At 61.4% G+C, this 15,000-nt stretch overlaps 1 protein-coding gene across 1 annotated transcript in view; it reads left to right on the top strand.

The window, feature by feature from the left end:
• MXRA5 (matrix remodeling associated 5) overlaps positions 1–15,000 on the top strand; it is a 33,405-nt gene that overhangs the window by 18,252 nt on the left and 153 nt on the right. Inside the window, 6 exon segments of the mRNA XM_054714771.1 lie at positions 1–2,732; positions 2,946–4,001; positions 6,023–6,798; positions 6,800–6,954; positions 13,011–13,566; positions 13,568–15,000. The exon segment at positions 1–2,732 is cut by the window's left edge and continues 1,129 nt beyond it; the exon segment at positions 13,568–15,000 is cut by the window's right edge and continues 153 nt beyond it. Coding sequence (XP_054570746.1) covers positions 1–2,732; positions 2,946–4,001; positions 6,023–6,798; positions 6,800–6,954; positions 13,011–13,566; positions 13,568–14,947 — 6,655 coding nt within the window. The 3' untranslated portion in view covers positions 14,948–15,000.

Raw genomic sequence — 15,000 nt, 5'->3', positions numbered from 1 at the left:
CGAGGCCCAGCTCAGCTGGATCCTCCCCAACCAGAGGATCGTCCACGAGGCGGCCAACACGTCCCGCGCCTTCGTCCTGCCCGACGGCACGCTGTCCGTCCCCGAGCTCCAGGCCGGCGACGGAGGCTACTACCGGTGCGTCGCCGTCAACCAGCAAGGGGCGGACCAGCTCACGGTGGGGGTCAGCGTGAGTCGGAAAGGGTCGGGGGGCAGGGCATCCAAGAGGGGCCGACGCCCCGGAGGGAGGGCCCTCTCCCGGCCCAGAGGCGACGTCGTCGAGGACGAAGGGGGCTCGGGCGTCGGCCCGGAGGACGCGGCGTCGGGGAGGGTCCTGCACCCCCAGGACCAGAAGATGTTCCTCCACGCCCAGGAGGACCCCAAGGCCAAGAAGGGGAGGAGGAAGCCGAAACCCTGGAAGCACACGGAGGGAGAACCGGAGACCCAGGTCGCCGAGGGCCGGAGGGTCTTCGAGTCGAGACGGAGGGTCCACGTGGCCAGCAAGCAGATCAACCCGGACCACTGGGCCAATATCCTCGCCCGAGTCCGCGGGAGGAACCCCCCGAGGGGGACGGAGGGGCCCGAGGCCGCCGCGGAGACCGCCACGGCGCCGGCCCAGAGCGCCGACGTCACGCGCGCCGCCCGTCCCGTCGCGTCTCCTCCCTCGGTGTCCCCGGCGGCGGCGGCTCAGAGGACAGCCAGCCCCGAGGAGTTCTCCTCCTCGGCAGACGCTCTGCTGTTGGGCGAGGAGGAGCCCGTGATCAGTCCGGCTCCCGCCACCAGGGGCCCGGACCGGGGCCGGGCTGGCGTCCGTACGGCCGAAGACAGAGCCACCAGCTCCGACCTGCAAGAATCCGTCCACGACGACGAGGACGACGATGCGTTTTCTGAAAAGACCCAGGGTCTACCTCGGATGGGCGTTGACGAGTCCTCGACGCCACCGATCCTGGACCCGACCGACGAGGCGTCCCTCAGCGATCCCGTCCGCACGGACGGCTGGTCTACCCGCCCCACGGACGGCTGGTCTACCCGCCCCACGGACGGCTGGTCTACCCGCCCCACGGATGGCTGGTCTACCCGCCCCACGGACGGCTGGTCTACCCGCCCCACGGATGGCTGGTCTACCCGCCCCACGGACGGCTGGTCTACCCGCCCCACGGATGGCTGGTCTACCCGCCCCACGGACGACTGGTCTACCCGCCCCACGGACGACTGGTCTACCCGCCCCACGGACGGCTGGTCTACCCGAGACGTCGGCCCCGCCGTCGCCACGGAGAACGGGTCGTCAACGGCGGGAGATGTTGGGCCTGTGCCCGAGCCGACATCCCGAGAGAACGTGTCTCCCTCGGCGGCCGCCTCCTTGGACGCATTGGACCCTGAGCCGTCCACGGTCTCCGAATGGGAGATTCGTTCACCGACGGACGGGGACGCGATGGAAGGACGGGCGTCCCGACGTGCCACTGCAACGCCCGCCTTGTCCGTGGTGGACTCCGGGGCATCGGGGCCGCCCGGCGGGCTCCCAACACCAGGACACGGAGAGGGAGGACCAGCTGCCCCCCACCTCCCCGACGATGGCTTCAGCACTCAAGGCACCCCCTGGGTCAGAGAGGGCACGCAGGAGGGCTCTCGGAAGCTTCCGGAAGGCGTCATGTCGGAGGGAGTGCCCACGAGCTCCCGAGGACCCGAGACGAAGCGTCAGGGCGTTGAATCCGTGGAACCCACCGCGTGGCTTGGTTCTCTCGCTGACAAGGACACCGTCGAGGTAGATAGAGTGGCGTCCACGCCCATGGCCGCCTGGCCGTCCGCGCCCACCACCGCCGCCGCCGCTGCCCCTTCCCGGAAAAGGCCCCACGGGAGGAGGCGGTTACGGCCGCACCGATTCCGGCAGCGCCATAAGCCAACGCATCAACCCACGGCGTTCGCCCCCACGGCGACCTTCCTGGCGGGACCCACTCAGGACCCCGAAGCCGTGACCCCCGAGCGAGGGGGTCGTTGGCTGGTGCCGACCGCCTGGGGGGAGCGGACGGCGGGGACCCCCAAACCGGTGGACGTGGAGAAACCCGCGGAGCCCGTGACCAAGGGGACCCCACGGAGGAAGCACGGCAGGAGGCCGAACAGACACCGGCATGGCCCCTCGACGGCGGGCTCCCCGGCGTCGGCGACCAGGCCCAAGACGCTCACGGATGCCGCCACTCGCCGTCCGGAAACGGCCCTTGTGTCTACAACCGTCTCCCAGAGAACCGGGGGTCCCCGTGAGACCACGAGCGCGGCAGCCTATAAGACCACCCCCCCGCACACGCATGGATCTCGTGGTGCACCCCGAGAGACGCCGCCGGCCACGTACACGCCCGTGTCAGAGGAGAAAGAGACGTCGACTTTGAACGTCCCCAACATCCGTGAGTCCGTCACCCACGTCACGCCGCCGTCCGGCTCCGGGGTGCCCACCGCGCGAGACGTGAAGAACGAACCCCCTCCGTCTAGCTTCCCAGGAACGGAAATCTGGGTCCCCCCCAGGACGGCCCAGCCTGGGGGTCTGCAGACGGACACCCCCGCGACCCCCACTTTGGAGACCCGAACGCTCTCGTCATCCGTTTCCCAAGACTCGGGGGACCCGGATCTCCCCTCTGAGGTCCCCCCGTCCGTGGCGCTCTCTACACGAGACGATGTTGTTGCTACCTCTACGTGGAGCATGGATGTAGAGGCGTCTTCACGTCGGGCCGGGCCCACCACCCGTGGTCGGGATCCTCATGTTCTCACGCCGGCCCCCGTGGAGGAGTCACCCACCCCATTCCCACCCACCCGTCTCCCGCCTCTGTCACCAACCGCCACGGAGCCCGCCCGCCTCCCACCAAGCCGGCCACCTCCAGTGTCCACGGATCCCAAGGATCACGTCTCCTCCAATTCCGTGGAGGCCCCCGCCAAGAAGGAGGAGGAGGAGGAAGAGGAAGAGGAGGAGGAGGAGGAGACGCAGCCCACGTGGCGGCGAGGAAACGCGTTATCCACCCCGTCTCCCAAGACGGATGAGTTCCACGTCACGCCGAACCAGGAGGCCGGGAAGGAAGTCTCGGACGAGAGGACGGGACACAACCTTCTACGCGGCCCCGAGGGTCACCACCACCATCCGGACGGCAGAGTTCAAGTTCTCCGTCCCCCTTCCAGGGTCCCCGGCCAACCTGTCCCGCCGAGAGGGACGGCGAGGCCGCCCCAATGGGCCACCCGGACCCCCTTCTGGTACCCCGTGACGGCCCAGCCTCCTCGGCACGGGACCAGCAAGCCTTGGCTCACGGCGAGCCCCTGGAGGGCTTTGTGGGGCCACAAGCCCTCGACGACGCCAACCTTCTCCAGTCCGACCACCGTGGACCCGTGGCGTGTGACGTCCAGGCCTCCCAGGTTCACGAACCGCGGCTCGGACCCAGCCCACGGCCACTCCAAGGTGGTTGGTTTCAACAACATCCCCGACGCACGAGCTCCTCCTTCCTCCGACGGGAGATTCCCGTTCTTCTCTTTCAACGGGACCTTGACTTTCCCGCAGGTGGGCGTGACCCCGAAGACCCAGACCCCGAAGACCCAGACCCCGACCTCTCCCGCCCCAGGGACCGGAGAGCGTGCCGTCAACCCGGGCGCCGACAATCGGATCCGGACTCCGACCATCACCCACGTGGACTTGGGCCCGCCGGCCCCTCCGTCGCTGCCCCGGCCGAGGACCGTGTCCCCCGCCTCCGCCCACGTCCAGAACATCCCTGCGGCCTACCCCACGCGGAACGCCGCCGTCCCCTTCGTGACATCCCCCGGGCCGCCTTCCGGAAGCTTCCATCCGAGCGGCCCCAGGCTCTCCTCGGCGGGGGGGCCCCCGGCGTCCAAGTACTGGACCCTCGGAGAGGCGCCGCAGATCATCACCAAGTCGCCCCAGACCGTGACCGTGGCGGCCGACACGGACGCCGTGATCCCGTGCGAGGCCACGGGGAAGCCGGAGCCTTTTATTACCTGGACCAAGGTCTCGACAGGTACGGCGTCAAAGCGTCTGCATTTAAAAATATATATATATATTTTATCGATTTTTTTACAGAGAGGAAGGGAGAGGGATAGAGAGTCAGAAACATCGATGAGAGAGGAACATCCATCAGCTGCCTCCTGCACGCCCCCCACTGGGGATGTGCCCGCCACCAAGGCACATGCCCTTGACCGGGAATCGAACCCGGGACCTCCTGGTTCCTAGGTCGACGCTCAACCCCTGAGCCACGCCGGCCGGGCTAAATGTATGTTTAGGGCGAGTGGAAGAGAGAGGGACACGCAGCCACGGAGCCACAGGCCCGGCTCTCGTGGGCACCAGGGCTGTGTCCAGATCTCAGCTATGGTGAATGGTGCCGCTATGAACATAGGGGTGCATATGTCCTTTCTGATGGGTGTTTCGGGTTTCTTGGGATGTATTCCTAGAAGTGGGATCACTGGGTCCAATGGGAGTTCCATGTTCAATTTTTTAATTTTTTTTTTGAGGAAACTCCATACTGTTCTCCACAGCGGCTGCCCCCGTCTGCATTCCCACCAGCCGTGCACGAGGGTTCCTTTTTCTCCGCGTCCTCGCCAACACTTGCCATTTGCTGATTTGGGGATGGTAGCCATTCTGACAGGCGTGAGGCGGTACCTCACGGTCGTTTTGATTTCCTTTCTGCTGTGGCAGCGTTATATTTATATACGCTTGGATGTGTATTTTGCACACACACACGCACACACACGTGTGAAACCTACTCGCATAGTCATCCTCGATGACGGTGAAACAAGTCTCAGGCCATTTATGGGAGCTTAGAGGAATCGGCTACTTTCTTGTGTGAAAAAGTGGGCGTCTCTGGAATCCTTTTTAGACGGTGCTGGGGCCGCCGGCCGGCGTGGCTCCGTGGTTGAGCATCGACCTAGGAACCAGGAGGTCAGGGTTCGATTCCCGGTCAAGGGCACAGGCCCGGGTTGCAGGCTCCATCCCCAGTCGGGGGCGTGCAGGAGGCAGCCGGTCCGTGATTCTCTCTCATCATGGATGTCTCTCTCTCTCTCTCTCTCTCTCTCTCTCTCTCTCTCTCTGTCTCTCTCTCCTCTTCCTCTCTGAAATCAAGAAAAATATATTTAAAGAAAAAAAATCTGACCGGTTGATGTGGCTCAGCGGTTGAGCATCGACCCATGAATCAAGAGGTCAGGGTTCGATTCCCGGTCAGGGCACATTACTTGTAATAATGCAAATACACGGAGTGGCCAGATGATGATGATCTCTGAACGCATAATAATCTGGCCACTCAGTGTGTGTATATATATATATTAGAGGCCCGGTGCATGAATCCGTGCACGGGTGGGGTCCGGCCAGCCTGGCCAGGGGGAGGGGACATGGGCGGTTGGCCGGCCTGCCTGCTGGTCGAACTCCTGGTCGAGGGGACCATTTGCATATTAGCCTTTTATTCTATAGGATCGACACGGAGTGGCCGGATTATTATGCGTTCAGAGATCACCATCATCTGGTCACTCAGTGTGTGTGTATATCTATATATGTTAGAGGCCCGGTGCATGAATTCATGCATGGGTGGGGTCCAGGCCAGCCTGGCCAGGGGGAGGGGACGTGGGCGGTCGGCCAGCCTGCCTGCTGGTCGAACTCCTGGTCGAGGGGACCATTTGCATATTAGCCTTTTATTCTATAGGACAGACACGGAGCGGCCAGATGATTATGCGTTCAGAGGTCATCATAATCTGGACACTCCGTGTATATTTAATAAAATAAAAAAAACAACAACTCTAGCTGGTGTCGCTCAGTGGATAGAGCATCGGCCTGCAGACTGAAGGGTCCCGGGTTCGACGCGGGTTGTGAGCTCGATCCCCAGTAGGAGGCGTGCAGGAGGCAGCTGATCCATGATTCTCTCTCATCTTGGATGTTTCTCTCTCTCTCTCCCTCTCCCTTCCTCTCGGAAATCAATAAAAAAATATATATATATTTTTGTAAAAAGGGGGGCGTTTCCCTGGCGTCTCACAGCCCCTGGCCTTTGCCTTCCAGGCGCCCTCCTGACCCCCAACACCCGCGTCCAGCGCTTCCAGGTCCTCAGGAACGGCACCTTCGTCATCCACCGGGTCCAGGTCCAGGACCGGGGCCAGTACCTGTGCAGCGCCCAGAACCTGCACGGCCTGGACCGCCGGGCCGTCCTGCTGTCCGTCGCGGTGCAGCAACCCCACATCCTCAGGGCCTCCCAGTACCAGGACGTCACGGTCTACCTGGGGGACACCATCGCCATGGAGTGCCTGGCCAAGGGCACCCCCGCGCCCCAGATCTCCTGGATCTTCCCGGACCGCAGGGCGTGGCACAGCGCGTCCCCCGCCGAGGGCAGGGTCACCCTGCACCCCAACCGCACCCTCTCCATCCGGGACGCGTCCTTCGCCGACCGGGGCGTGTACCAGTGCGTCGCCAGCAACGCGGGGGGCGCGGACAGCCTCGCCATCCGCCTCCACGTGGCCGCCCTGCCCCCCGTGATCCAGCAGGACAAGTGGGAGAACATCTCCCTGCCCCCGGGCCTCAGCGTCCACGTCCACTGCAGCGCCAAGGCCGCGCCCCCGGCCACCGTGCGCTGGGCGCTCCCCGACGGCACCCACATCCGCCCCTCGCAGTTCCTCCGCGGGAACCTGTTCGTCTTCCCCAACGGGACCCTCTACATCCGCCACCTGGCGCCCAAGGACAGCGGGCGGTACGAGTGCGTGGCCGCCAACCTGGTGGGCTCGGCGCGCAGGGCGGTGGCGCTGACGGTGGCGCGGCGCGCGGGGGCGCGCGGGGGCGGGGGCGGGGGCGGCCAACGCGCGCATCACGGGCACCTCCCCGCAAAGGACCGACGTGCACTACGGGGGGACCCTCCGGCTGGACTGCAGCGCCTCCGGGGACCCCTGGCCGCGCATCCTCTGGAGGCTGCCCTCCAAGCAGATGATCGACGCCTTCTTCAGGTACGTGCGCCCCTGGCTCCTGGCGCGCCATTCACTCATCTACCTTTGCGCTCCTGTGAGCCATCCATCCATCCATCCATCCGTCCATCCATCCATCCATCCACCATTGCGCTCCTGTGAGCCATCCATCCATCCATCCATCCATCCATCCATCCATCCATCCACCATTGCGCTCCTGTGAGCCATCCATCCATCCATCCATCCATCCATCCCCCATTGTGCTCCTGTGAGCCATCCATCCATCCAGCCAGCCAGCCAGCCATCCATCCATCCATCCCCTATTGCGCTCCTGTGAGCCATCCATCCATCCATCCATCCATCCATCCATCCCCCATTGCGCTCCTGTGGAGCCATCCATCCACCCACCCCCATTGTGCTCCTGTGAGCCATCCATCCATCCATCCATCCATCCATCCCCCATTGCGCTCCTGTGGAGCCATCCATCCACCCACCCCCATTGTGCTCCTGTGAGCCATCCATCCATCCATCCATCCATCCATCCATCCATCCATCCATCCATCCACCATTACGCTCCTGTGAGCCATCCATCCATCCATCCATCCATCCATCCACCATTACGCTCCTGTGAGCCATCATCCATCCCCCATTGCGCTCCTGTGAGCCATCCATCCATCCATCCATCCATCCATCCACCCATCCCCCATTGCGCTCCTATGAGCCATCCATCCATCCATCCATCCCCCATTGTGCTCTTGTGAGCCATCCATCCATCCCCCATTGCACTCCTGTGAGCCATCCATCCATCCATCCATCCATCCCCCATTGCGCTCCTGTGAGCATCCATCCATCCCCCATTGCGCTCCTGTGAGCCATCCATCCATCCCCCATTGCGCTCCTGTGAGCCATCCATCCATCCATCCCCCATTGCGCTCCTGTGAGCATCCACCCATCCATCCCCCATTGGGCTCCTGTGAGCCATCCATCCATCCATCCCCCATTGCGCTCCTGTGAGCCATCCATCCATCCATCCCCCATTGCTCTCCTGTGAGCCATCCATCCATCCATCCCCCATTGTGCTCCTGTGAGCCATCCATCCATCCCCCATTGAGCTCCTGTGAGCCATCCATCCATCCACCACTGCGCTCCTGTGAGCCATCCATCCATCATCCATCCATCCACCATTGCGCTCCTGTGAGCCATCCATCCATCCATCCATCCCCCATTGTGCTCCTGTGAGCATCCATCCATCCCCCATTGCGCTCCTGTGAGCCATCCATCCATCCATCGCCCATTGCGCTCCTGTGAGCCATCCATCCATCCATCCATCCATCCATCCATCCATCCATCCACCATTGCGCTCCTGTGAGCCATCCATCCATCCATCCCCCATTGTGCTCCTGTGAGCATCCACCCATCCATCCCCCATTGCGCTCCTGTGCGCCATCCACCCATCCATCCCCCATTGGGCTCCTGTGAGCCATCCATCCATCCATCCCCCATTGCGCTCCTGTGAGCCATCCATCCATCCATCCATCCCCCATTGCGTTCCTGTGAGCCATCTATCCATCCATCCCCATTGCGCTCCTGTGAGCCATCCATCCATCCATCCCCCATTGCGCTCCTGTGAGCCATCCATCCATCCATCCATCCCCCATTGCGCTCCTGTGAGCCATCCATCCATCCATGCCCCATTGGGCTCCTGTGAGCCATCCATCCATCCATCCATCCCCCATTGCGCTCCTGTGAGCCATCCATCCATCCATCCATCCATCCATCCATCCATCCCCCATTGCGCGCCTGTGAGCCATCCATCCATCCATCCATCCATCCATCCCCCATTGCGTTCCTGTGAGCCATCCATCCATCCATCCATCCATCCCCCATTGCGCTCCTGTGAGCCATCCATCCATCCCCCATTGCGCTCCTGTGAGCCATCCATCCATCCATCCATCCATCCCCCATTGCGCTCCTGTGAGCCATCCATCCATCCATCCATCCATCCATCCCCCATTGCGCTCCTGTGAGCCATCCATCCATCCATCCATCCATCCATCCATCCATCCATCCATCCCCCATTGCGCTCCTGTGAGCCATCCATCCATCCATCCCCCATTGCGCTCCTGTGAACCATCCATCCATCCCCCATTGCCCTCCTGTGAGCCATCAATCCATCCCCCATTGCGCTCCTGTGAGCCATCCATCCATCCATCCATCCCCCATTGCGCTCCTGTGAGCCATCCATCCATCCATCCCCCATTGCGCTCCTGTGAGCCATCCATCCATCCATCCCCCATTGCGCTCCTGTGAGCCATCCATCCATCCATCCCCCATTGCGCTCCTGTGAGCCATCCATCCATCCCCCATTGCGCTCCTGTGAGCCATCCATCCATCCCCCATTGGGCTCCTGTGAGCCATCCATCCATCCATCCATCCCCCATTGCGCTCCTGTGAGCCATCCATCCATCCATCCATCCCCCATTGCGCTCCTGTGAGCATCCATCCATCCACCATTGCGCTCCTGTGAGCCATCCATCCATCCATCCATCCCCCATTGTGCTCCTGTGAGCCATCCATCCATCCATCCATCCCCCATTGCGCTCCTGTGAGCATCCATCCATCCACCATTGCGCTCCTGTGAGCCATCCATCCATCCATCCATCCATCCATCCATCCATCCCCCATTGCGCTCCTGTGAGCCATCCATCCATCCATCGCCCATTGCGCTCCTGTGAGCCATCCATCCATCCATCCCCCATTGTGCTCTTGTGAGCCATCCATCCATCCATCCATCCCCCATTGCGCTCCTGTGAGTCATCCATCCATCCATCCATCCATCCATCCATCCATCCATCCATCCCCCATTGTGCTCCTGTGAGCCATCCATCCATCCATCCATCCATCCCCCATTGCGCTCCTGTGAGCCATCCATCCATCCATCCCCCATTGTGCTCCTGTGAGCCATCCATCCATCCCCCATTGCCCTCCTGTGCGCCATCCATCCATCCATCCCCCATTGCGCTCCTGTGAGCCATCCATCCATCCATCCATCCATCCATCCATCCATCCACCATTGCGCTCCTGTGAGCCATCCATCCATCCATCCATCCATCCATCCATCCCCCATTGCGCTCCTGTGAGCCATCCATCCATCCATCCATCCATCCATCCATCCATCCATCCATGCCCCATTGCGCTCCTGTGAGCCATCCATCCATCCATCCCCCATTGCGCTCCTGTGAGCATCCATCCATCCATCCATCCATCCATCCATCCATTCCCCATTGCACTCCTGCGCTCGCCTCTCCTTTCGCGGATGGAGACAAGTCATCTTGGGGTGTACTTGGGCCGAATGAAGGCGCACAGGTCTTGCTCCTCGTGTCCGCTGGTTCAGGGGGGACATGAGTTTTTCACACAATGATGTCTGGTCTTTATAAGCTAGAGTCCCTGTTTGACCAGCCTCACAGAGGTTCTCACTCTCATACTCTCGTGTGTGTGTGTGTGTGTGTGTGTGTGTGTGTGTGTGTGTGTTAACCCGAGGATATTTTTCCCATTGGTTTTTTAGAGAGTGGAGAGGGGGGAGAAGAGGGTGAGAGAGAGAAACATCGATTGGTTGCCTCCCGCATGGCCTGACCAGGGTTCCCGCATGGAGCCTGCAACCCAGATGCATTGCCCTTGATCGGAATCAAACACCCTGGACCTCTGATAACCCCTGTAACCACTGAACCACACTGGCCAGGGCCAATGCCTTTAGTTTAAATAATTTACAGTTTTAACTGTAGATATTTTTTAAAATTATTTTTATTGATTTTAGAGAGAAGGGAGAGAGAGAGAGAGAAACATCCATGATGAGAGACAATCATGGATCGGCTGCCTCCTGCACGCCTCCACCTGGGGATTGAGCCCACAACCCGGGCATGTGCCCTTGACCGGGAATCGAACCCAGGACCCTTCCGTCCACAGGCCAATGCTCTATCCACTGAGCCACACCGGCCAGGGCTGTGGGGCTGTGTGTGGAGGTGGCGTTGGCACGCCTGAGGCAGCAGTGAGTTTGAAAGAACGCCACCCTGGAGCCGTTCTACCCGTATCTCTCCCTGTAAATCATCGACGATGACAGCTGACTAATTTATCTTCCTCGTTCGGGGTTCGTTAAACAACCCACGTGTGTTTTTGGAGCGAGCGGCGTCTGGCCGGGGAGACATACGGAACACGTCGAAACACGCAGATATTGGAACGACCAGGAGTGCATTTCGTTCTGATTACGATCGGGGCCAGGAATCTTGATTTTCTTTTCTTTTCTTTTCTTTTTTTTTTTTACATTTTAATCAAAAAGAACTGACCACTCGCCCTAGCTGGTGTGGTTCAGTGGATAGAGCGTCGGCCTGCGGACTGAAGGGTCCCGGGTTTGATTCCCGGTCAAGGGCACACGCCCGGGTTGTGAGCTCCATCCCCAGTAGGGGGGCGTGCAGGAGGCAGCCGATCCATGATTCTTATCATGGATGGTTCTCTCTCTCTCTCCTCTCTTCCTCTCTGGAACCAATAAAAATATATTTAAAACGAGTAAAAACAGTGTCTAAAGCATTCCCCCCCACCCCCAGGGAGAATTTTGCCTGTTTATGAGGGTAACTCACATTCATTCTCTCTACGATGGTAGCATTTTACCTGATTTGATCATTAAAATAAAATCGGCACTGGCCTCCGGGCAAATGCTTGATGGGCACACACACACACTAACAGGACTGATAGCTTAGACCTCATTTCACATTAAAAAAAAAATATAATACATATATATATATTGATTTCACTTATTGATTTCAGAGAGGAAGGAGGAGAGAGAGAGAGAGAAACATCCATGATGAGAGAGAATCATGGATCGGCTGCCTCCTGCATGCCCCCTACTGGGGATCGAGCCCACAACTCTGGGCATGTGCCCTTGGCTGGGAATCGAACCCGTGACCTCTGCTCTGGTGGGTCTGGTTCCGGGGATAGAGCGTCGGCCTGCAGACTGACGGGTCCTGGGTTTGATTCCAGTCAAGGGCACATTTCTTGGTGGCAGGCTCCTCCCTGGCCTGGGTTCTGGTCGGGGAGTGTGCAGAGGGCTAGCCATCGATGCGTTTCTCTCACATCGACATTTCTCTCTGTCTCTCCACTCTCTCGGAAGATCCATGGGAAAAAATATCTTTGGGTGAGGATTAACACACACACACACATACATGATGCTCCGTGACGTAAGCCGGTCAGAGAAAGATGAATATCCCACGATCTCACTAGTGTGTGGATTATCATGAGCAACATACACCGATGAACGAAAACGGATCCAGAGACAGAGACGCGTCGGTCAGATGCTCAAACCTCAGAGGGAAGGCAGGGGAGGGTGGGGGGGAAGGGGGAGAGATCAACCAAAGGACATGTCTGCATGCATATAGGCCTAACCAATGGACGCAGACACCAGGGGGTGAGGGTGAAGGTAGGATTGGGGGGCGGGGGTGGGAAATGGGGGGTTAAGCACATGTTTGTAATACCTTAATCGAAAAAGGAGAAAAAGAAGAACAAGGGAGAGGAGGAGGAGGAGGAGGAGGAGAAGGAGGAGGAGGAAGAGAAGGAGGAGGAGGAGGAGAAAAGGAAGGAGGAGGAGGAGAAGGAGGAAGAAAAGGAAGGAGGAGGAGGAGGAGGAAGAAAAGGAAGGAGGAGGAGGAGGAGGAAGAAAAGGAAGGAGGAGGAGGAGGAGGAGAAGGAGGAGGAAGAGAAGGTGGAGGAGGAGGAGGAGGAGGAAGAAAAGGTGGAGGAGGAGGAGGGGGAGGAGGAGGAGGAGAAAAGGAAGGAGGAGGAGGAGAAGGAGGAGGAGGAGAAGGAGGAGGAAGAGAAGGTGGAGGAGGAGGAGGAGGAGGAAGAAAAGGTGGAGGAGAAGGAGGAGGAGGAGGAGGAGGAGGAGGAGGAGGAGGAAGAGAAGGAGAAGGAGAAACCATGACCTGGTTCGTAGGTCAACACTCAACCACCGAGCCACGCCAGGCAGGGCCCGACAGCCAAGAGACCTACCATCTTTGGGGTCCTGTCAACCTCATTCCTTTCTCTCTTTTCTTTTTTTTCCCCTCTCCCAGCTTGGACCCCCGAGTCCGGGTCTTCGCCAACGGCACCCTGGTGGTCGACGCCGTCACCGACAAAGACGCGGGCGACTACCTGTGCGTGGCCCGCAACAAGGTGGGCGACGACTTCGTGGTCCTGGGGGTCAACGTGGTCATGCGGCCGGCCAAGATCGAGCAGAAGGAGGCCAACGACCACCGGGTCCCGTACGGGGGGGACCTCAAGGTGGACTGCGTGGCCTCGGGCCTCCCGAACCCCGAGATCTCCTGGAGCCTCCCGGACGGGAGCCTGGTCCACTCCTTCCTGCAGTCGGACGACGGCGGCGGCGGCGGCGTCGGGGCGCGGGCCAAGCGGTACGTGATCTTCAACAACGGGACCCTCTACTTCAACGAGGTGGGCCTGCGCGAGGAGGGCGACTACACCTGCGTGGCCGAGAACCAGGTGGGCAAGGACGAGATGACCGTGCGTGTCAAGGTCATGACCGCGCCCCCCGCCATCCGGAACAAGACCTACTCCGTGGTGCGGGTCCCCTACGGCGACGTGGTGACCGTGGCCTGCGAGGCCAAGGGAGAGCCCCCCCCCGAAGGTCACCTGGCTGTCACCCACCAACAAGCTCATCCCCAGCTCTTCCGACAAGTACCAGATCTACCAGGACGGCACCCTCCTCATCCAGAAGGCGCAGCGCTCCGACAGCGGCAACTACACCTGCGTCGTGCGCAACGGCGCCGGGGAGGACCGCAAAGGGGTGTGGATCCAGGTCCACGTCCAGGCGCCCACCATCAACGGGAACCCCGACGCCCTGGCCACGGTGCGGGCCGTGGCCCCCGCGGGGAGCCGGATGCTCATCGACTGCCGCGCCCAGGGCGTCCCCACGCCCAAAGTCCTCTGGGCCTTCCCCGAGGGGGTGGTCCTGCCCGCCCCTTACTTCGGCAGCCGGGTGAGCATCCACCGCAACGGCACGCTGGACATCAAGAGCCTGAGGAAGAGCGATTCGGTCCAACTGACGTGCATCGGGCGCAACGAAGGCGGCGAGGCCAGGATGATGGTGCAGCTCACCGTCCTGGAGGCCCTGGAGAAGCCGGGCTTCCACGACCCGGTCAACGAGAAGATCACGGCCACGGCCGGCCACACCATCAGCCTCAACTGCTCGGCGTCGGGCACCCCGCCGCCCACCCTGGTGTGGGTCCTGCCCAACGGGACGGAGCTCCCCGGGGGCCGGCGGCTCCAGAGGTTCTTCCACAAACACGACGGGACGCTGCACATCGGCGACCTGTCGTCGGGGGACGCGGGCGCCTACCGCTGCGTGGCGCGCAACGCGGCGGGCCACACGGAGAGGCTGGTGTCCCTCAAGGTGGGCCTCGGGCCCGACGCCAAGAAGCAGTACCGCAACCTGGTGAGCATCGTCAACGGCGAGACCCTGGAGCTGCACTGCGTGCCCCCGGGGACACGCCCGGCGGGCCGCCCGGCGCGGTTCGCGTGGACGCTGCCCAGCGGAGTGTCTCTCCAGGGGATCCAGACGCGAGGGCGCGTTTCGCTCTGGGACAACGGCACCCTCACGGTGCGGGAGGCGTCCGTCTTTGACAGGGGCACGTACGTGTGCAAGGCGGACGGCGAGCACGGCGCCTCCGTGGTCAACTTCCCCGTCATCGTCATCGCCTACCCGCCCCGGATCACCAGCGAGCCCACGCCGGTCATCTACACGCGGCCGGGGAGTACCGTGAAGTTGAGCTGCATGGCCATGGGGCTCCCCAAAGCCCAGATCACCTGGGAGCTCCCCGACAGGTCGCACCTGACCGCGGGGACGCAGGCGCGCCTCTACGGACACAGGTTCCTGCACCCGCAGGGGTCCCTCACCATCCAGCAGACCACCCAGAGAGACGCGGGATTCTACAAGTGCACGGCCAAGAACATCCTGGGCACGGACTCCAAGACGACGTACATCCACGTCTACTGAGACAGGACGCGGCCCCCCCCGAGCTGGCGTGGCTCCGTGGATAGGGCGTGGGC

Source organism: Eptesicus fuscus, chromosome 1 (genome assembly GCF_027574615.1).
Source record: "Eptesicus fuscus isolate TK198812 chromosome 1, DD_ASM_mEF_20220401, whole genome shotgun sequence".
In the NCBI taxonomy this organism is placed as follows: Eukaryota; Metazoa; Chordata; class Mammalia; order Chiroptera; family Vespertilionidae; genus Eptesicus; species Eptesicus fuscus.
Note: the sequence above shows the minus strand (reverse complement) of the source record. Positions and strands in the feature narration are given on the sequence as shown.